This window comes from Pan troglodytes, chromosome 11 (assembly GCF_028858775.2).
Source record: "Pan troglodytes isolate AG18354 chromosome 11, NHGRI_mPanTro3-v2.0_pri, whole genome shotgun sequence".
NCBI classification, from domain to species: Eukaryota; Metazoa; Chordata; class Mammalia; order Primates; family Hominidae; genus Pan; species Pan troglodytes.
The window spans coordinates 25147300-25170371 of record NC_072409.2 but is presented as its reverse complement, the minus strand read 5'-3'; the positions used below and the strand labels follow the sequence as shown (position 1 = coordinate 25170371).

The 23072-nt window shown below is 44.5% G+C and overlaps 1 protein-coding gene across 3 annotated transcripts; it reads left to right on the top strand.

Annotated features, from left to right (window-relative positions):
- Positions 1-25: 25 nt before the first annotated feature.
- On the top strand, positions 26-17180 carry PRPF4 (pre-mRNA splicing tri-snRNP complex factor PRPF4). Of its 3 annotated transcripts, none has more exons than XM_009457111.5 (14): positions 26-210; positions 985-1165; positions 3368-3554; positions 7054-7141; positions 7542-7621; positions 7799-7892; positions 8705-8799; positions 10612-10670; positions 11085-11208; positions 12556-12645; positions 14848-14970; positions 15082-15189; positions 15280-15398; positions 15867-17180. In XM_009457111.5, the coding sequence occupies exons 1-14, from the start codon at positions 184-186 to the stop codon at positions 16058-16060; spliced, it is 1569 nt and encodes a 522-aa protein (XP_009455386.1). In that variant the 5' UTR covers positions 26-183; the 3' UTR covers positions 16061-17180. The 3 variants fall into 3 exon arrangements, with proteins under 3 accessions (XP_009455386.1, XP_520198.3, XP_016816950.1); XM_520198.8 differs by having other exon boundaries at positions 71-210; positions 988-1165; XM_016961461.4 differs by lacking the exons at positions 26-210; positions 985-1165; positions 3368-3554; ... (1 more) ...; positions 7542-7621; positions 7799-7892 and having other exon boundaries at positions 8704-8799; positions 10573-10670.
- The last annotated feature ends 5892 nt before the right edge of the window (positions 17181-23072 follow it).

Genomic DNA, 23072 nt, shown 5'->3' with positions numbered 1-23072 from the left:
ATTTCCTACTACGACTTCCATCATGCTCCGCGCCGCTCCGGGGGCGGTGACCCCTCTTGGCCCACGTCCTGTCAGTGACGCACTTCCTGTCAGTGACGCACTTCCCCTCTGCTGGGCGCGCGGTGGACGGTCTGAAAGGGAGTGTTCGGATTTCGCTGGGGCCTCGCGGCTCCAGAGCCCAGCATGGCTTCCTCCCGAGCCTCCTCCACGGTACAGAGCCCGGGATCCCAGCTCACTCTGGCAGGGAGCGCTAAGGGGGAAGGGGATCTCTGCGGGAAGGGGCCGTTAAGGAGCGGGAGAAGGCGGTGGAGGGCTGAGGAGGAAGGCTGCGGGACTCAGTGGTGTCCTACACAGCGGACCACCGTTTTCCTGATCCCTAAGCGCTTTCGTGGACTGTAGCTTATTTGCACCTCTCCCACTACAGCCCCAAAGGGCAAGCATCTCTTCCGACTCATCCAGTAACGGTGCTCTGAAATAGGGAAGTGTCTTGGCCAAGGTTTATGCCTTTGGCAGATCTCAGAATTTTAATGAGACCTACTAACTCCTACTACCTCACGTCTAGGAACGTTTGAAATGTATACACTTGTAATGTTGTAACTTGTTATCCTTTAGCACCGCGTTGGTTATTTCATCTATCCTTAGTATTTCCCCAGTGATAAGCAGTAATCCGGGAAGCATAAAACACGAGATTGAACACTTCCAACGGAATGAAGTAAACAGATTCCAGAGCAAACCTTTCATAGGAAAATACCCGAGAGAACCTCACTAGTTTTATTAATCCCGTCAACCAAAGTGAGGGACTGAAACACCCTCACCCTACCCTCACCTCCTCAAATCAATGAAGAACGTCTTAAGTAGTGTCCAATTTGTCCTTTCAATTACGGAGGAAATAGGACTGTGAAACTCAGGGTGAGCTTCATCCTCTGGTGAATTCCGGTAAATTGCCAAGATTAAACCTTAGTTTAATCCAGATCTTTGATTTAGCAGGCAACCAAAACTAAAGCACCCGACGACTTAGTTGCTCCGGTCGTGAAGAAACCACACATCTATTATGGAAGTTTGGAAGAGAAGGAGAGGGAGCGTCTGGCCAAAGGAGAGTCTGGGATTTTGGGGAAAGACGGACTTAAAGCAGGGATCGAAGCTGGAAATATTAATATAACCTCTGGTAAGATGCAAATTGTGAGCCCATCTTTACCTCTTTGTGTAATGAATACCTTTCTAAACTTAAATACCACCAGTTTTATAATGTCAAAAAATTACAATTTTTTTTTTTTTTTTAAGACAGAGTCTCGCTCTGTCGCCAGGCTGGAGTGCAGTGGCGCGATCTTGGCTCACTGCAACCTCCGCCTCCCGGGTTCAAGCAGTTCTCCTGCTTCAGCCTCCCGAGTAGCTGGGATTACAGGCGCACACCACCACGCCCGGCTAATTTTTGTATATTTAGTAGATATGGGGTTTCACCATGTTGGTCTGGTGGTCTCAAACTCCTGACCTTGTGATCCGCCCGCCTCGTCCTCCTAAAGTGCTGGGATTACAGGTGTGAGCCACTGTGCCCGGCAGAGTTTCAATTCTTAAACTTGCAGCTATAAGGCTGAGAGCCTTTTTCTTACAATCTGTTATATAGTTTTTCTTCTATGAGTGAGCAGTCTTATCAAAAATTCAGTGTACATTTGGATTCAGATTGATTCCATTTGTCTTCTGGAGATCTAACATAGTTCTGGCATTGGTTTGCAGCTAGAGTTGTTCATGATATTCTCCCTTTTGAAGTTTTGCAATTATTTTTTACCCAAAGTGAAATCTTTTTTTTTTTTTTTTTTTTTTTTTTTTGTGACAGGGTCTCACTCTCTTGCCCAGGCTGGAATGCAGTGGCATAACCTTGGCTCACTGCAACCTCTGCCTTTTGTGTTCAAGTGATTCTCCTGCCTCAGCCTCCCGATTAGCTGAGATTACAGGTGCCCGCCACCACACCCAGCTAATTTTTGTATTTTTAGTAGAGACTGGGTTTCACCATGTTGCCCAGGCTGGTCTCCAACTCCTGACCTCAAATGATCCGCCCACCTCGGCCTCCCAAAGTGCTGGGATTACAGGCGTGAGCCACTGCACCTGACTGAGCTATCTTTTTTTATTATAAAAGTAATAGTGGCCAAGCCTGGTGGCTCACACCTGTAATCCCAGCACTTTGGGAGGCTGAGAAGCGGGAGTCTGGCTTGAGCCCAGGAATCCAAGACCAGCCTGGGCAAATAGTGATACCCCATCTCTACAAAAAGTAGAAAATTAGCCGGGCATGGTGACACGTGCCTGTATTCCCAGCTAATTGGGGTTCTGAGGTGGGGATTCAAGGCTGCAGTGAGTCATGACTGTGCCACTGCACTCCAGCCTGAACAACAGAGCAAGACCCTGTCTCAAAAAAAAAAGTTATTTTTCTTTTAAAAGATCAATGTATAAATGTGTGAAGTAGAAAATCCTGTATTTTTAAAATTAATTGATTGTATATCTTTCTGAGAATTTTAATACAGCTATAAAAATATGTAATTTTTTCCATAAATGAAAACATGATATGTAAATTGTTGTATAACCCCCATTTTTCATTTATATACCATTGAGGATATCTTTCCATGTCAGTAATGAGAGGTCTACTATATTTTTAAAATAAAAGTATGCATATTTGTCCCAAGAAATTCAGACAATGCCAAAGGGCATAAAATGAAGACTCCTCTGCAGTAGGGACATCTGTCAGGTTTCTCACTGAGCCTCCCACACATTTTCTAAACACATGCACTGTAGCCTAGTGACTTTTTAAACTTTTAATACTGTTTTTAAACATAACGTCACCACTGTACCTCTCATTTTTTATCACACTTGTATTTTGGTGTGGGTTTCAAAACTATTGCCAGATTATCCAGAAATCCTTATAGTTGTGGAACTCTCATTTTCCTGGTAATTATTTGCAGTTTAGTAGTTAATGATTTGTTAAGTATCCCTATACTGGGTCTCCTTTAGAGAATAAATAGCTTTGGCCGTTGTTACAATAATGTTTCTGTTACATCTTCTGGATAGACAGCCTAGTTAACTCATTTGCAAAAGATGTTCTGTACTCTTACTTGCTGGTCTCAGCCAAAGTGTGTGTTTATATAGGTGTAAAGTTAATCAATGAAACAAGAGGTGGCTTGAACCATTTTCTTGCCTTTTGAAGCTGTGTCATTTAGGTTTATGTGTTTGGCATAATTTAATAAACTGAAAAACAGTAAACTATAAAATGTGTAATAGACAGTTACTTTTCCCTCAGGGCATACACAGACTGCAATTACTAGAAATTATTTCTCTCTATTTGAAGAAGATCTGCTGATGTTGCCTGTTTTCTTTTTAATAGGAGAAGTGTTTGAAATTGAAGAGCATATCAGCGAGCGACAGGCAGAAGTATTGGCTGAGTTTGAGAGAAGGAAGCGAGCCCGGCAGATCAATGTTTCCACAGATGACTCAGAGGTCAAAGCTTGCCTTAGAGCCTTGGGGGAACCCATCACACTTTTTGGAGAGGGTCCTGCTGAAAGAAGAGAAAGGTTGCCTTTCTAAATATTTACTTTTTTTCTTTATTATAACCACAGGGTTCTACTCCAAATTTTGGTTGATCATTTAGTTGAACTTTAATAGAATGTCTCAAATCATGTTAACAATATCTTACTGTGTTTATATGAGTTAGCCCATAATCTGTCTTAGGCCAATTTTTACTCCACTATTAATTTTTCTTTTTTGTGTTTGTTCGTTTTTGTTTTGTTTTGTTTTGTTTTGTGTTTTGAGACAGAGTCTTGCTCTGTCACCCAGGCTTGAGTGCAGTGTCGTGATCTCGGCTCCCTGCAGCCTCCGCCTCCCGGGTTCAAGCGATTTTCCTGCCTCAGCCTCCCAAGTGGCTGGGATTACAGGCACCTGCCACCACATTTTTCTTTTTTGTATTTTTAGTTATTTTTTATATTTTTGTATTTTTAGTAGAGACAGGGTTTCACCATGTTGGCCAGGCTGGTCTTGAACTCCTAACCTCAAATGATTTACCCACCTTGGCCTCCCAAAGTGCTGGGATTACAAGCGTGAGCCTTCGTGCCTGGCCCGTTTTTCTTTATAGACTTGGAAGTGGGTGCTAACATGCTCCCTTGCCTCCCCTCCCCAGTGCGAGTTTTGAATTGGATAAACATTTGTTGTTGGGCTTTGAAAATTGAGACATCAAATGCATTCCATATCAATGACATAGAACAATGATAAATGTTTTTTGGATTTTATTGAAGAGGGGTACCGTCCTCAGATAATGCCCTCTTGTTATTTGCAGGTTGCGAAGTCTTAGTTGTGGTCTAGTCACACACAATTATGAGGAGCCCCTCTGGTCTCTCTGTCCACTGTCTCATCTCCCCTTCATCATCCAGCTTGTTGGAAGGGTTTTTTCTATTACTCCCTTGAGGTCCTTACCCTTATTTACTCTTCAACCTGCTGCAAACTGACCAACCCCTACCACATTAAAATTGCTCTTTGTTAAGATCACCAATCCACCTTTACTAAGAGTAGCCCTAGTATACTGCCAGCCACTCCTCCTTGAAATACTCCCTCCTTGAACTACTCCCTTTCTTTCACTCTCCTAAGAACAAATCCTATTGATTTTCCTCTTCTCTCACTAGCTAATTCTTCTCACTTACCTTCTAAACCTCTTTTTCTCTGCCTGCCCTTTACAGGCTGCCTTTTTCTCTACTTGCCCTTGGTGATCAGCTCTACTCCCATGGCATCATTCACTGTGTGTTCTGATGATTCCCAAATCTCTCATTGCAGCTTAGGTATCCCACAGGTACTTCAAACTTGAGACATCTGAAGAAATATTTCCCCACCTCTCTCCTATACTCATACAATTCTTAGTTGAAAATCTGCCTAGCCTCCTTTATAATCCATTAGCAAAATCTGGTCTGTTCTACTTGCGAGATACAACTCCAGCTATCTTCTTTGCTCTATCTTTACTGCTTTCAAATCTGCACTGTTGTGATAGCCCCAAACATGTTGTGTTAATTGCTTGCTTAAAATCCTAGATTGTCTTCTCATACTTGGAGTAAAAAACTCTTACCATGGTCTGTAAGGTCTTCAGCCTTACCCATGTCACCCTTCCCCAATTTACTAGAATAGCCACATTGGTCCTTATAGAATATGCTAGTTCTTTTTATGTCTTTCCACATAATTGGTCTATTTTTATTCTTCTGTCTTGGCTTTTAGAGGCTTTTTTTCTTCCTTTTTTTTTCTTTGAAACGGAGTCTCGCTCTGTCACCCAGGGTGGAGTGCAGTGGTGCAATCTCAGCTCACTGCAACCTCCACCTCCTAGATACAAGCCATTCTCCTGCCTCAGCCTCCCAAGTAGCTGGGACTACAGGCATGTGCCACCATGCCTGGCTAATTTCTGTGTTTTTAGTAGAGACGGGGTTTCAACACGTTGGCCAGGTGTTGAACACCTCCTCAAGTGATCCTCTCAACACCTCCTCAAGTGATCCGCCTGCCTGGGCCTCCCAAAGTGCTGGGATTACAGATGTGAGCTACCGCGCCCGGCCTTTCTTCTTCATTTTTTATTAACCTGGATCCCTGTCAAACTTCTTATTCTTTCGTTTCAGCATAGATGCCACCTATTCAAAGAAGCCTTTCGTCACACCTAACCCCTCTGTTCTCTGTCATAGTATGTTATTTTATTAGCCTTTTCAAAGGGTATACTTTTTTATTATTGTTTAGTTTGTTTTTTCCACCAGCAAAGTCTATCTTATTCATTATTATGTTCCTTAAATGAATCCTTTGAGTCATTACTGCTACTATCTGAATTTCAGTCCACGGTTGTGACTCAGAGCGTCACTACAACAGTACTGTCTGATTTCCCTGCCATTATTCTTCCCTTTTAATCCATTATTTGTACTGTTTCAGGGATCTTTCTCATCTGTAAATCCTCCTGAGCGTGGCATTAGCAATTCTTTGTGACCTGGCTCCTCCTTGCATTTGCAGCCCTATTCTTCACCAGTCCTCTTCTATGTTCCACGCTCCAGCCATATTGAATTATTTGTGACTGCAAGCTCAACATGTTTTTCTTACCTCCAGGCCTTATTTGTTTAACCCTCTGCCTGACATTTTCTCATTCTTGACCCCCTTGACCTGATTAACTGAGGACTCAATTTACATATTACCTTTTTTTAATGAAGCCTTCCCTGATCCTCTAAGCTTAGTTAGATGCCCGTTACAAAGTCCCTTCTAGCCCTCTGTGCTTACTGCTATAGTGATAGGTAATATAATGGATTATAGTTTGCCAGTACTCTCTGTTGTTTCCCCAGGACTAAGCTACTTGAAATCAAGAACTGATTCCTAGTCATCACTGTATAGTTAGCACCTGAGTCAGTATCCAGTACATTGTGGCACTGAGTGAAAGTTGGCAGTCTTCACAGACCAAGTGGTAGCAGTGTAGGGGCTCATTGACTCTAAACTGTACAGAGTAATTGCTTATAGTTGAATTTTGGAAATTTCCAAATAGAGAAGACTGAGTGGGAGAAACCACACTGGGAGTTTAGCCATCCCCACTTGACTCTTAAAGAAGGTTCCTGGAGGGCCGGGCATAGTGGCTCATGCCCGTAATCCCAGCACTTTGGGAGGCTGAGGCAGGAGGATCACTTGAGCCCAGAAGTTCAAGACTTGCCTGGGCAACATAGCAAGCCCTTCTCTCTACAGAAAAATTTAAAAATTAGCCAGTTGTAGCAGTGTACCTGTAGTCCCAGCCACTTGGGAGGCTGGGGTGGGAGGATCGCTTGAGCTCAGGGGGTTGAGGCTGCAGTGACCCATGATCATGCCACTGCACTCCACCCTGGGCAGCAACAAGACCTCATCTCTTAAAAAGAAAAAAAAAAAGGTTGCTAGGTGGTTTGAACAGTGAGAGAATAGTAAAGGCTTGCTCCCATCTTAGGGGAGCTTTAATAACAGTGTTTAAAACTGTGTTAAAGTGTACTTTAAAAACAGTGTTATCTCAACCATGTTTAAATTCTGATCTTTTTTTTTTTTTTTTAACAGGCTAAGAAATATCCTCTCAGTTGTCGGTACTGATGCCTTGAAAAAGACCAAAAAGGATGATGAGAAGTCTAAGAAGTCCAAGGAAGAGGTAGAACATGTCTTTAACTTCACAGTATAAACATGAAGGAAATGAGGGGATAGGTCTCTCGTTTTCTGCTTTCAATGGTTTGTTTTGCTGAGATGTTGGGGGAAATGTTTTTGAAGGCTCTACCATTCAAGAAGAGTTGGCTGGCAGTAGTTTTGGTTCCTTCGTAAGTATGAATGGAGCTAAGTGAGTTTTCCAGTCAGGAAAGAATCATGGCATTCCTGGTATAACCATGTAGTTACATATCATAGAAAAAAAATTCAGTAGAAAGTCCTCTGCCTGATTTCATCCTATTACCGAACGAATTCACCTTCCTTCTGGGCAGTTAAAATGGAGAAATGACAGTTATAAGAGGAGTAGAATGCTTCAGATTTGACCTTTCTGCTCTTAATTTGCCTTTCAGTATCAGCAAACCTGGTATCATGAAGGACCAAATAGCTTGAAGGTGGCAAGACTATGGATTGCTAATTATTCGTTGCCCAGGTAAAGAGAGCCTCCAGTAGAAGAAAGAAGCATATTTTTTGTGTGTGTTTCCTCTCAGGAACTGAGTGCTTGATAATGACTGTGGTTGTTAAATGAAATTGAGGGGTAGAGTAGGGATACATGTGGGTTCTTGTTTACAACCCTGTTGCTCCTGGTGATGGTGTTTCTGTGTCGCAGGGCAATGAAACGCTTGGAAGAGGCCCGACTCCATAAGGAGATTCCTGAGACAACAAGGACCTCCCAGATGCAAGAGCTGCACAAGTCTCTCCGGGTAAGATGCTCCCAGCAATTGTCCCACATCTTAAAGATTCTTCATGTTTATTTGATTTTTCTGCTTTGGCTCACCTCTGGGAAGGTAGAGGCAACTAGAGTGATTCCTCCCTGCTTAAGTTGAGCTGCTGTGACATGGAAGGAGCCATCAGTTAACGTGGCAGGAGCTTACTGTGCTTTGTATTCAGCAGAGGCCTATGGTTCTATTCTTTATTTCTCCCCGTTAATATGTCAGAGTTTCTCTGGGGTTTTCTGTTTATATTTAGCTGACTCAGAAGTTGTGATACTAAGACTGTAGAAAACATCTGGGCACAGTGGCTTAGTCCTGTAATCCCAGCATTTTGGGAGGCAGAGGCAGGCGGATCACTTGAGCCTCAGGAGTTTGAGACCAGCCTGGTCAACATGGTGAAACCCTGTCTCTACTAAAAATACAAAAATTTGCCAGGTGTGATAGCATGTGCCTGTAATCCCAGGTACTTGGGAGGCTGAGACGGGAGGATTGCTTGAACCCGGGAGGCGGAGGTTTCAGTGAGCCAAGATCACGCCACTACACTCCACCCTGGGCAACACAGCAAGACTCTGTCTCAAAAAAAAAAAAAAAAAGACTATAGAAAACAGCATGCTGGAGTTTCATATAACTTCATTTATCAATGTATGTGTCTTCTAACAGCAGCAACAAAACCATAGAAGAATCTTGGGATGGGTTAAAACTGAAAAGCTGCTTTGTTGTTCTTTTTATGGTGGAAAAGCAAAGGAGCTCTTAGATTAACCTATTAATGATCACCGTGTGTGTATTTTTTTTTTCTTTTTAAGTCTTTGAATAATTTTTGCAGTCAGATTGGGGATGATCGGCCTATCTCCTACTGTCACTTTAGTCCCAATTCCAAGATGCTGGCCACAGCTTGTTGGTAAGTTCCATTTTACAATGACATTTTTTCCTAAATGGGGAACAGGCTCAGGAAGAAAATTAGCATTTGTGTTAGACGTCTATTTCTACGTCCTCTTTCTCTGCTTCTCATGATCACACCAAACTACAGATGTCAGTCAGTGCTCTACCTGTTGTATAATACAATGTAGCCTTTGTTTAGCCGTTCTCGCTCTTCACCAGTGACCCCAGAGATCCATTACACAAAGCACTCTGTCACATTCTTGACACTAGTATTTTGGAACAGGTCCTGTAGTGAGTTTAAAGACCAACTAGTATCCATAACTCAGTCTGGCTTTTCTTTTTCAGTTATGTGACCTCGCTAAGATACTTAATTTCTGTAAGCTTCAGTGTCCTTACCTGTAAAGTGGGATGAGGTAGTGTTTGCAAGGCATTTTGCCTTGACAGTGCCTGGTATGTAGTAAGGACTCGTTAAACGTTAATTATTGGTTTATCTTTGTTTTATTTTCTTATCACCACATATGCAGAAAACTCAGGATGTGGTAACTTTGTTGTTTTGTTTGAGTTTGGTTGTGTTTTTCTGTGGGACATGGCTATCTAATGAGAAAGGAAACTTAGATTGAATACACAGGAGCTACTTGACTAGGCTGACCTTTGGACGGGTTCAGGAGAAAGCCAAGGGACTGCACAAATGAGTCCACCTCTCCAAGCCTCACCTTCACTATAAAGTTTGATCGTTCCTGCCGTACCTGCTTCACAGGTCTGTTAGAAAGATCATCCGAGATAATAGATATAAAACTAATTTGTTGAAAAATTTCCAAAATAAGAAGTCTCTAAAAAGTTGAAGGCCAGCCAGCCATGGTGGCTCACACTTGTAATCCCAGCACTTTGGAAGGCCACGGCAGGAGGATCACTTGAGCCCAGGAGTTTGAGACCAGGCTGGGCAACAATAGTGAGACCCTGTCTCTACAAATTTTTTTTTTTTTTTTTTTTTTTTTTGAGACGGAGTGTCACACTTTCGGCCAGACTGGAGTGCAGTGGCGCGATCTCGGCTCACTGCAAGCTCCGCCTCCTGGGTTCACGCCATTCTCCTACCTCAGCCTCCCAAGTAGCTGGGACTACAGGCGCCTGCCACCGCACCCGGCTAATTTTTTGTATTTTTAGTAGAGACAGGGTTTCACCGTGTTAGCCAGGATGGGCTCGATCTCCTGACCTTGTGATCTGCCCGCCTTGGCCTCCCAAAGTGCTGGGATTACAGGTGTGAGCCACAGCGCCCGGCCCAAAAAATTTTTAAAAATTTATTTAATTTTTTAAAACGTTAGCCAGGTGTGGTGGCATGCGCCTGTTAGTCCCAGCTACTCAGGAGGCTGGGTGATAGAATTGCTTAAGCCTGGGAGGTTGAGGCTGCAGTCAACTGTGATCACACTACTGCACTCCAGCCTAGGTGACAGAGTGACACTGTTTCTCAAAAAAAAAATTTAAATACTTTGTAATCAGCAAAATACTATTCATATTTAAGGACAGTATCACTATTAATATTAGTATTACTGGATAGTTTAATTTGCCCCACCTTCCCTCACAAGTGGATCCAAAAGTTAAGGAGAATGGCTACTGGTGTAGTGTTAATTATAGTCCAGTAAAAGCCTCTGGTTGCGTGTGGGCTGGAGGTAGCTTTTTCTCCTATAACCCTTCTAACTATAAGGCTTTTATTTTTCTGTCAGCCATTGTAAAGTTTATTGGGGGTGAGAAGAGATTGTCCTTTAGTAATATTACCAAGGTACCTTTTCCTTCCCAGACCAACCCTGGCTGAGATGCTTTCCTTTGTATTTGATAGGAGTGGGCTTTGCAAGCTCTGGTCTGTTCCTGATTGCAACCTCCTTCACACTCTTCGAGGTAAGTTAGAGTCTTATCCAAATCTCAGTCTTTTTCCCAGTGTGAACTCAGTTAAGCCTTAAACTCTGCTTGACACTCAGACCCCATACACACAGCATTAATCCTTGATTTGATTTGACTTGGTTTTCTCTGGCTGCAAGACTGGACTATCACAACTTCCTACACATCCACTTTTCTCTCATGTCCAGTCACACTCTGGCATTTTATAATCTCTAAACCAAAAACCAAAATGGGTTTTTTTGTGTTTTGCTTTTTTAAAAATGTAATTTAAATATTAGCTTAAATTAAAATAGTTCATGTTTTAATAGTTGAATAGTCACTTGAATACTCTGTATGTCCACATGTTCCCTAGTATATAACATGGGTTATAAAGAGGCAGGAACCTTTGAACTTGCATCTCTTACACTCCTTTAGGGCATAACACAAATGTAGGAGCAATTGTATTCCATCCCAAATCCACTGTCTCCTTGGACCCAAAAGATGTCAACCTGGCCTCTTGTGCGGCTGATGGCTCTGTGAAGCTTTGGAGTCTCGACAGGTGAATATCACTGTTCTGTGGCCCATACTGCCATCACTAAAGTAAATGTTTGATTGGTTGGTCCCCAGGACCTCAGTAAAAATCTGGCATTTAGGCCATGCGCAGTGGCTCACACCTTAAGGCTGAGGCAGGAGAATTGCTTAAACCCGGGAAATGGAGGTTGTGGTGAGCCAAGATTGCACACTGCACTCCAGCTTGGGTGACAGAGCAAGACTCCGTCTTGAAAGGAAAAAAAAAAAAAATCTGGCATTTAACCCCCAATATGGTTTAAGAGTCAAGGTAACCTAGTGTGAAAATGAAGTAAGTGGAAGATTTCATTCTTAGGCCTTTTCTTACTAAAGGAGTTATGTCCGTTTTTTCTTACCTGTTAACTTTGGATCTTGATTTTTGCCTATAGCCTAGTGACCACTATTTCCTAGCTCCATTTATTCCAGAAAGATCCAGCCTACCTCCTACATGATAAATTAACAATGAACTAAATATAATATTCTTGGCAGTTCGTTGGTTCTTAGCAAACAGCCACAGGGGAGAGGAAAGTGAGGTTCTGTCTAGCAGTATTACCACGGAGATGTCTCCTCCCAATAGCATCATCCTTTACCTAGAATGTATTTTCCAACTACAACAGTTTTTAAAAATGTGTTTATGTGATTGTTTTCCAAAAAAAAAAAAACTTCGGAAGCACCCTGTTGGCCAAAAGGCATCTGAATTTAATTGTTTAGTTTTCTTTCTTTGGGAAAACACATGAAGGTTTTTACTTGAGAATTTTTATGAGAGCTAATTAATGTCTTCACTCCTCACCAGACAGGGTCTCACTTAGGAGCGCAGTGAGTTTTAATTGGCTTTGGTAATACTTAGCAATATTTATTCCCCTTGGGCTTTGGCTTGTTCTGTGTATGCACATTGACAAAGTTCTCTTTTTAATTGCGCTCCTTAGAGTTCATGTTTATTTCCTTTTGCTGATGTTCAGATCTTTTGGTGGTTGCTGGGTAGCAGAATTTAATGGCCACCAAAAGGAGACTAAGCCTCATCTCTATTTAGGAGTTCCTTTTTCATTTGGATCTTGGAACAGGCCTAAATTTGAAAAAGGTTTATCTGTAATCCACTTGTACCAAAACTATGTGATTTCTGTGTCCTTATATCTCTTCCAAAGCATGTTTTCTTTCTAGAATGCAGGTACTCCTTTGGTGCAGAATGACTATTTTGCTTATTGGGCCAAAGTAGTTTACAAGTGTAGTTACAATTTAGCCTCTCGTGTTGTACAGAATGGGTATGTCTGCACAAAAGGTAAGCAGTTTTGTGACTATTTATATGTCTATAAAATTGTTTATATGTTTGGTTCCTTTCCAGTGATGAACCAGTGGCAGATATTGAAGGCCATACAGTGCGTGTGGCCCGGGTAATGTGGCATCCTTCAGGACGTTTCCTGGGCACCACCTGGTGAGCCATCCTGTTATTGTTTTATCCATATAGGCCTGTAGCATCTTCTTAAGCCTTTATGGCTATCTGCCAGGTAAATTTTTAGAGCAGAGATCTTCAGGTAGGATATTCTTGGGCTGCAGGGAATTGGAATCAGAGGAGAATGTTTAATATAGTGAGGGCTAAGTATATTTGCCTTTTTTTTTTTTTTTGAGGTGGAGTCTCACTCTGTCACCCAGGCTGGAGTGCAGTGGCGCAATCTCGGCTCACTGCAACCTCCGTCTCCCGGGTTCAAGCAATTCTCCTGCCTCGACCTCCCGAGTAGCTGGGACTACAGGCGCGTGCCACCATGCCCAGCTAATTTTTTTAATTTTAGTAGAGACAGGGTTTCACCATGTTGGCCAGGCTGGTCTTAAACTCCTGACCTCAGGTGATCTTCCCGCCTCAGCCTCCCAAAGTGCTGGGATTATAGATAACAGGTAACGCGCCCAGCCATATTTGCCTTTAAATTACAATTAATCTGAAATTTCGGAGTTACAAATTACCAGAAAACAAGGATTTTCACTCTTGTCCAATGCTACAGGTATATAAGTCTCCCTTCCTGGTTCTGTAAGTTCAGGGAGGCTAGAATCTGTTAGAGAACTTTTCCATTAAGTTATAATTTACATACAATGGAATGGATTTAAGTGTACAATGCTGTCAGTCTTTACAAACGCGTACCATTCCTGTGATCGACACCTCTGTCAATATAGAGAATAGTCCATCACCCCAGAAAGGTCCCTCATGCCCTTTTCCAGCCAACTCCCCCTTCTAAAGCAACTGCTGATCTGACTTCTATCACCACAAATTAATTATGTCTATTCATACTGTGAATTCATTTGTGGCAGGCTTCTTTCACTCAGCATAACATTGTTAAGAGTCATTCATGTTGTTGCGTGTATCAGTAATTCCTTTTTATTGCTGGGGGTTATTCATTTTTATGACTGTGCCATAGTTTATCCATTCTCCTGTTGATGGACACTTGGGCTGTTTCCAGGTCTGGGCCAGTCAGAATGAAGCTGCTGTAAATATTCTTGTACCAGGCTTTTTGTGGACATGAGTACAATTGCTGGGTCATAGGGTAGAGGTATGAGATGTATATTTAACTTTTTCTAAACTCCCCACCAGTTTTCCAAAGCGGTTACACCATTTTACATTCCCGGAGTTCTGGTTACTTCACATCCCTGTTAACATTTGGTGTTGTCAGTCTTACCATTTTGCCCAATCTAGCAGGTGTGTAGTGATCTCCCGTGATTTTCATTCTTATTACCCTGATCATTATTGCTCTTGAGTGCTCTGTCATATGCTTTGCCTGGTTTTTTTAATTGTGTTTGTCTCTTTTGTCTTTATTTCCATGTGCGTAGTCAGTTATACCACCTTGTATTGAAGAGACTTTCCTTTCTCTGTTGGAATTGTTTCAGTACCCTTGTTGAAAATCATCTGACCATATATGTGTGGTTATTTCTGTACTTCCTATTCTCTTCCATTGATCTATTTGTGTATGAGTGATTTTTGTATCCCCAGCATCCAATTTAGGGCCTAGTAAATGTATAAATGCTTGATGAATGAAAGAATATAACAGTGGAGGAAGAAAGAAGGTAACAGAGTCTTTGCTGGGCCATTCTTGGGGAATCCTGTTATTAAAATAGCCACTAGGTTGGGCATGGTGGCTCACACCTATAATCCCAGCACTTTGGAAGACCAAGGTGGGTGGATCACCTGAGCTCAGGAGTTCGAGACCAGCCTGGCCAACATAGTGAAACCCCATCTCTACGAAAAATACAAAAATTAGCTGGGCATGGTGGCGCACACCTGTAGTCCCAGCTACTCAGAAGGCTGAGGCAGGAGAATGGCTTGAACCCGGGAGGTGGAGGTTGCAGTGAACCAAGATTGCGCCACTGTGCTCCAGGCTGGGCAACAGAGTGAGACTCTGTCTCAAAAGAAGAAAAAAAAAAAAAGCCCTAGAGGTTTACAGTGATTCCCTGGTTTTCAGCTAGCACCTAAGGCAGATAAGCTTAGTTGTTGAGTCATTGTTTATGTCAGAAAGGAGCTTCCTGTTAATATGGTTATATGAATAGTTTCAGAAGCATTAATAACTTAAGCTATAATGACTTATAATACTTTATGTGTTGTAGAAACTGAATAAATATCAGCTGGTTGATTGTTAGTGTGATTTGGTTTTAGCTATGACCGTTCATGGCGCTTATGGGATTTGGAGGCTCAAGAGGAGATCCTGCATCAGGAAGGCCACAGCATGGGTGTGTATGACATTGCCTTCCATCAAGATGGCTCTTTGGCTGGCACTGGGTAAGGCTTCTCCCATGTAGTCAGGGGCAGTTCAGTACTCTCACCTCTTACCTATACCTGCTTCCACAGAGAACTGGATTCAAAGTGTTCATTTCTAAATTATTTTCTCAGGGGACTGGATGCATTTGGTCGAGTTTGGGACCTACGCACAGGACGTTGTATCATGTTCTTAGAAGGCCACCTGAAAGAAATCTATGGAATAAATTTCTCCCCCAATGGGTAAAATAAACACACTGAATGAGGGGCGAAAAAGGGTTCTGGGTCAGCAAGTACTCTATTTCTAACTTCAATACTGTATCCGATCCACAGCTATCACATTGCAACTGGCAGTGGTGACAACACCTGCAAAGTGTGGGACCTCCGACAGCGGCGTTGCGTCTACACCATCCCTGCTCATCAGAACTTAGTGACTGGTGTCAAGTTTGAGCGTAAGCTTTCCTCCTATTTTACGTCTAAATGACACAGACAAACAGTATTGTGTTCCCGTGGAATGCAGGCCAGGCTTTAGCTTAACTGAGCAGTAAAACAGGAGAGAATTTGACCTACTGGTAAAGGAGCAAATTATAATTTCCTTCCCCCTGCCATACCCTTAGATCTGTGGGAAAGCATGCTTCTCGTTGCAGGAAGTAAAGCAGACTTTCATGAGTGCTTTGCTTCATTCTTTCCTCCATGGATGCTCTGAGCACTGAGTCCTTAATATTATTCTGAATAGATTCTCGGTCAGGGAATGAGCCAAAAGACCTTACTGTTATTTGTTCCCTTAAGTCTGCAGAAACAAGTTTTTTAAAAAATAGTATGTTTTTTAAAAATAGTATGTTTTTGCAGACTTTTGTGCTTTTGTCTTCTCTTTTGAATACTTGAATTCCTCAAGCAATTCCTCTTCTCTTCTCCTGTAGCTATCCATGGGAACTTCTTGCTTACTGGTGCCTATGATAACACAGCCAAGATCTGGACGCACCCAGGCTGGTCCCCGCTGAAGACTCTGGCTGGCCACGAAGGCAAAGTGATGGGCCTAGATATTTCTTCCGATGGGCAGCTCATAGCCACTTGCTCATATGACAGGACCTTCAAGCTGTGGATGGCTGAATAGATGACAATGGGAAAAGGACTTGAACCTCAAGCTCTCTCTAAGGAGCTGTTTTCCTCAAACGAGAAGAATTGAAGTGTTTAGTTCTATCACGTTTTCTGCCAATTACCATGCATAGACCTTCAGTAGAATTGGATTTCCATGTCAGCCCCCACTCCAGGAAGGCAGCCCAATCCCTAGGTGATGGGGAACCCCTCTCATGGTTGAAAATTTATTACCTTTTTACGCCCTGCCACGAACTGTGTAGACATTGTTTTTATTAATCTTTTGTTTGGCCGGGTGTGGTGGCTCACGCCTGTAATCCTAGCACTTTGGGAGGCCGAGGTGGGTAGATCGCTTGAGCTCAGGAGTTCAAGACGAGCCTGGGCAACATGGCAAATGCCGTCTCTGCAAAAAAATACTAAAATTAGCTGGTCGCGGTGGCTTGTGCCTGTGATTCCGGCTACTTGGGAGGCTGAGGTGGGAGGGATTGCTTAAGCCTGGGAGGCAGAGGTTGCAGTGAGCCGAGATTGCACCATTGCACTCTAGCCTGTGACAGAGCAAGACCCTGTCTCAAAAAAAAAAAAAATTTGTTCGAATGCCTTATAGCCTTCCTCACAGCACCCAGGATTGTGACTGACTGCATTTTTAATTCTTGAAACTTGGCTTTCCATAACATGGTACATGCTTCAGGACTACATATGACCCAGAGAGCAAGGTGGCTGAACTATAGTCTGGAAGCCCTCAGGTAAAGAGGCACATCTCACCACTCATTGGTTAAACAATGCATCATAGCGAGCACTTTTCCTTTCCCTGGAGAATGGGATGTGAAGCAGTAGACTGCAGTCACGCTGATGGTTATACAGTGAAGACGACTTCACCTCTTCCTATTGAGTTTGCTTGGAATGCTGACAGCATCAGGCAACTCTGAACTGAACATTTGCTTTGTCAGAAAATATCTTTTTTTTTACTTTGAAGTTTGGCAACCTTCATGTTACCCCAAAGCAAAACCATCGTGTCAGGAGTCAAACAAATGTTTAGAAAGCAAACATGACGTCTCTATTGTACAACCTCCTTTCTCTTGGCTGTGTAAAGGATGTACTTCGTGTATTAAAGGGTACTTTATGTTGAAGTAACGAAAAAACCCTAATGGGTATTCCTAAACCTAAACCTTTTCTTTATTCCACATTTGCTACGGTAAAATCCTGTTACAAAACTACCCTATAAAGAATTATTTTCTATAGTTAAGCATTTTCTGAATCCTAGCCATTGGTCCATAGAGGTCTCTCTTTTTTGGTTTGGGATATAATGGATGATCTCAAATATGGATTACTCTGATTTATGTCTCCTTAGCACCTTGTTAACAATTTTTTTTTAAAATAGAAGGCTGTTTGCATTTTGGGCCAGACTGCCAGTAAGCCAGGCCTGGACTCAATTACAATTCTTACTTGTCTGTCATGCACCTCTTTTCACCTCAACCATACAGCCTCTGAACTCTCAAATTACACAGTAAATTCAAGAAAATATATAGGAATTTGGAAGAAGAAAAGGTTGTCTACAGAGGAGAGTTATTAAAGAAAGGCTTCTTGGCCTGGCACGGTGGCTCACGTATGTAATCGCTTGAACCTGGGAGGCGGAGGTTGCAGTGAGCCAAGATCACACCGTTGTACTACAGCCTGGGCAACAGAGCAAGACTCCATCTCAAAAAAACTTAATTTGCTGTTGCAGAGAGGTTGACAATGGCTTTGGTCAGCTCTATTCTGTGGACCCTGAATGTGTGATATATAGCCAAACAACTGGTTTGTTTTGTTTCATTTTGAGACAGGGTCTCGCTTTGTCGCCGAGACTGGAGTGCAGTAGTGCGAACACAGCTCACCACAGCCTTGACTTCCTGTGCTCAAATGATTCTCCTGCCTCATCCCCTCATCCTCCTGTGTAACTGGGATCACAGGAGGATGCCACCATGCCTAGCTAATTTTTTTGATTTTTTTGTAGAGACACGATTTCACTTTGTTGCCCAGGCCGGTCTCAAATTTCTGGGCTCATGCAATCCTTCTGCCTTGGCCTCCCAAAATGCTGGGATTACAGGCATGAGCCACTGTGCGTGACCTAAACATACTGTTTTTAATCTGATTTCAATTATAACCAAATAGTTGCATTTCCTATGTAGTTGTTCAGCTTCCGAATTCTCAGGACTACCCTCTGTTGCTCACTTCACTATTGTTCAGGTATTAATGAATTCTATTTCATAGATTATGATGAAAAGAACTTTTTTTCTTCTTTGTAGTATGTGTAAAATAATGAAGAACACTGGTGAATTAGCATGCAATTGGATATAATGTGCTAACAAAGATTTTTAGTTTCTCAGGTTTAAATTTTGCTATTAGTTCCCTTCGACTTGTTTTTCTTTGTTTTTTGGTTGGTCCAAGAGGTAGCAGTTGGGTGAAAACATTTCATCCAAGCCTTTGACAGAACAAATACCTTGTGGGCTATTTCTTCACAGGAATTAAAACATCATTGTAAGAAAGTGGTTAAGAAGCACAAAGCCAGGCGTGGCATTTGTGAAAATGGCAAGATAAACAGCCACCGTTTCACAAAACACTTAGTCCCTACCTAGATGGTATACCAGGCACATTCAGATACCTTGTTTAATCCCCACAATCTTTTGAGTTTATTATTCCCTTTTTATGGACAAAACAGGCTCCAAAAACACTTGCTCAAGTTTACCCAGCTAGCAAGTGATGGAGCTTGAATTTGAACTGTCATCTGACCATTGATGACCTTATGAAGGTTTCACAGGTTCCCCACACTGGCCAGACAAAAGGACCGGTACGGCCAGCATGGCCTGTTTCCTGTACGAAGTCTGAGCTTTTTAAGGACTCTCCACTTTGTATAATGCCCCCCACCCTTTTTTTTTTTTTTTTTTTTTTTTTTTTTTTAAGAGATGGGATCTCGGCCGGGCGCAGTGGCTCACGCCTGTAATCCCAGCACTTTGGTCAGGAGTTTGAGACCAGCCTGGCCAACATGGTGAAACCCCGTCTCTACTAAATATACCAGAAATTAGTTGGGCGTAGTGGCAGGCACCTGTAATCCTAGCTACTCAGGAGGCTGAGACAGGAGAATCGCTTGAACCCGGGAGGCGGAGGTTGCACTTAGCCAGGATCGTGCCGTTGCACTCCAGCCTGGGCGACAAGAGTGAAACTCCATCTCAAAAAAAGATGAGATGAACTCCTAGGTTCAAACGATCATCCTGCTTCAGCCTCCTGAGTAACTGAGATACAGGCACGGGCCACCGTGCCCAGCTTGTATACTGCACTTTTGACAAGTCACTTCCATCTCTGAACTCATGCCCATGTTAAAGTAACTCCCCCACATCCTGAACGGATGAGGAGCCTATTGTTATCAACAAGATAGCTATTTGCATTTGTGGTTAGATGATCTTTCATCCTGTGGAACTGGCAACATAAGCATTGCAGCAGGTGTTAGTATCCCAGACCTCTGAGCCCTAAATGTCAGCAGCGCAATTCACCCCCTCCACTGACTACAAAAGATGCTCCCATGCATTTCCAGATACATTCGAAGAGGATGGGACTGCCCCAAGCTACAGCTACCGAATATGAAAACAGGAGACACCATGTTGTTCAGGCAGCCCTCCATCTCCATCAGCGGGTTCTAGGATTCAATCAACCATAGGTCGAAAATACACTACTGACCATATGCAGACATTTTTTTCTTGTTATTATCCCCTACACAATACAGTGTAGCAACTTCACATCGCATTTATATTGTATTAGGAATTGTAAGTATTCAACAGATGAATTAAAGTATAGAGGAGGATGTGTGTAGGTTATATGCAAACACTACATCATTTTATATCAGGGACTTGAGCATCCTCGGATTCAGGTATCTTCAGGAGGTCCTGGGACCATTTCCCCCTGAATATCAAGGGATGACTGTATATCCTCACCTATCAGAAAAACCCTCAAACTTACATCTTGTCTTATTTGGGTGGTGTATCAACCACTCCAAGGATCTAAGTTCTTTTTTGACTGAAAAGACTCTACCACCTACTAGCTGGGTGGCCTTGAACAAGGTGGAGCCTCAGTTCCATCTGTAAACTGGGGATTAAGCTTGCTGAGGTTAGTAGGCCTAGTGCAGAGGCCAGTGTTCCTTCCTGGGCTTTTCTCAGTTTCTCCTGTCCTGAGCTGCCCTCGCCTGTCCGCTTAGCTCAGAGGACATAGTGAGATTATTGCCTAACTTAACCTGCCACAAGTTTAAGGAGCAACGCTGTGTAAAGAAATGAAGTCAATGGGGAAAGGTTGAGTCCCAGCTTTAGTGTAATTATCTTTGATGGCACAAATGGAGAGATAGTTGCTAGTCCCCTAGAGGAATATGTAGGCAGTTTTGCAACTTTGTAATGGAGACTTTTTCTTCATATTGGAGCTTAAACCGTTTGGTTTTTCTAAATGTGAAATATACATATTGGATATTTTGGAGTATTTTGTACATTAAAACACCTGGGGGGAATCTAACATTATTTGGAGCAAATCAACCAACTCAAATTCTGGCCTCTGAACGCTTTTTCTACTTATCAAAAAACCCCCCAAACCTCAAAATGTTATCCTTACATATTTGTGATGGTATCTTTTGTGTGTGATGGTATCCTTTTTTTTTTTTTTTCCTGAGACAGAGTTTCACTCTGCTGCCCAGGCTGGAGTGCAGTGGCGCAGTCTTGGCTCACTGCAACCTCTGTCTCCTGGGTTCAAGTAATTCTTCTGCCTCAGCCTCCTCAGTAGCTGGGATTACAGGCACGCGTCACCACGCCCAGCTAATCTTTGCTGGGGATTACAGGCGTGAGCCACCGCGCCCAGGCTGTGATGGTATCTTAACCACTTTAAAATTGTTTCAGAGCCTTGAGCCACCAGGCAAGGTTAAAACTGGGGAAACAGAAATCAGAGTTTTAGACACTGCAAGGTTGCAATTTACCAAGCAACAGCCTGAGCCCCCAAATTCTGTCTGATTGGTTCCTGGATTCTATCATGTAAAGTGAAAGCTAGGGTTCCCCTGCTGCCTCCCATGGCCTGGGATGGGAGTTAAACTTTTGCCTGTGTCCAGCGTTTCCATCTTCTTTTTTTTTTTTTTTTCTTTTTTATTGATCATTCTTGGGTGTTTCTCGCAGAGGGGGATTTGGCAGGGTCACAGGACAATAGTGGAGGGAAGGTCAGCAGATAAACAAGTGAACAAAGTTCTCTGGTTTTCCTAGGCAGAGGACCCTGCGGCCTTCCGCAGTGTTTGTGTCCCTGGGTACTTGAGATTAGGGAGTGGTGATGACTCTTAACGAACATGCTGCCTTCAAGCATCTGTTTAACAAAGCACTTCTTGCACCGCCCTTAATCCATTCAACCCTGAGTGGATACAGCACATGTTTCAGAGAGCACAGGGTTGGGGGTAAGGTCACAGATCAACAGGATCCCAAGGCAGAAGAATTTTTCTTAGTACAGAACAAAATGAAAAGTCTCCCATGTCTACCTCTTTCTACACAGACACGGCAACCATCCGATTTCTCAATCTTTTCCCCACCTTTCCCCCCTTTCTATTCCACAAAACCGCCATTGTCTTCATGGCCCGTTCTCAATGAGCTGTTGAGTACACCTCCCAGATGGGGTGGTGGCCGGGCAGAGGAGCTCCTCACTTCCCAGTAGGGGCGGCCGGGCAGAAGCGCCCCTCACCTCCCGGACGGGGCGGCTAGCCGGGCGGGGGGCTGACCCCCCCCCACCTCCCTCCCGGACAGAGCGGCTGGCCGGGCAGAGGGGCTCCTCACTTCCCAGAAGGGGCGGCCGGGCAGAGGCGCCCCTCACCTCCCGGACGGGGCGGCTGGCCAGGTGGGGGGCTAACCCCCCCACCTCCCTCCCGGACGGGGCGGCTGGCCGGGCCGGGGGCTGACCCCCCCACCTCCCTCCCAGACAGAGCGGCTGGCCGGGCAGAGGGGCTCCTCACTTCCCAGTAGGGGCGGCCGGGCAGAGGCACCCCTCGCCTCCCGGACGGGGCAGCTGGCCAGGCGGGGGGCTGACCCCCCCCACCTCCCTCCCGGACGAGGCGGCTGGCCGGGCAGAGGGGCTCCTCACTTCCCGGTAGGGGCGGCCGGGCAGAGGCGCCCCTCACCTCCCGGACGGGGCGGCTGGCCGGGCGGGGGGCTGACCCCCCCACCTCCCTCCCGGACGAGGAGGGAGGACGCTCCTCACTTCTCAGACGGGGTGGCTGCCGGGCGGAGGGGCTCCTCACTTCTCAGACGGGGCGGTTGCCAGGCAGAGGGTCTCCTCACTTCTCAGACAGGGCGGCCGGGCAGAGACACTCCTCACATCCCGGACGGGGCGGCAGGGCAGAGGTGCTCCCCACATCTCAGACGATGGGCGGCTGGGCAGAGACTCTCCTCACTTCCCAGATGTGATGGCGGCCGGGAAGAGGCGCTCCTCACTTCCTAGATGGGATGGCGGCCGGGCAGAGACGCTCCTCACTTTCCAGACTGGGCAGCCAGGCAGAGGGGCTCCTCACATCCCAGACGATGGGCGGTCAGGCGGAGACGCTCCTCACTTCCCAGACGGGGTGGCTGCCAGGCAGAGGCTGCAATCTCGGCACTTAGGGAGGCCAAGGCAGGCGGCTGGGAGGTGGTTGTAGCGAGCCGAGATCACGCCACTGCACTCCAGCCTGGGCGCCATTGAGCACTGAGTGAACGAGACTCCGTCTGCAATCCCAGCACCTCGGGAGGCCGAGGCTGGCGGATCACTCGCGGTTAGGAGCTGGAGACCAGCCCAGCCGACACATCGAAACCCCGTCTCCACCAAAAAAATACGAAAACCAGTCAGGCGTGGCGGCGCGCGCCTGCAATCGCAGGCACTCGGCAGGCTGAGGCAGGAGAATCGGGCAGGGAGGTTGCAGTGAGCTGAGATGGCAGCAGTACCGTCCAGCTTCGGCTCGGCATCAGAGGGAGACCATGGAAAGAGGGGAGAGGGGAGAGGGGAGAGGGGAGAGGGGGGAG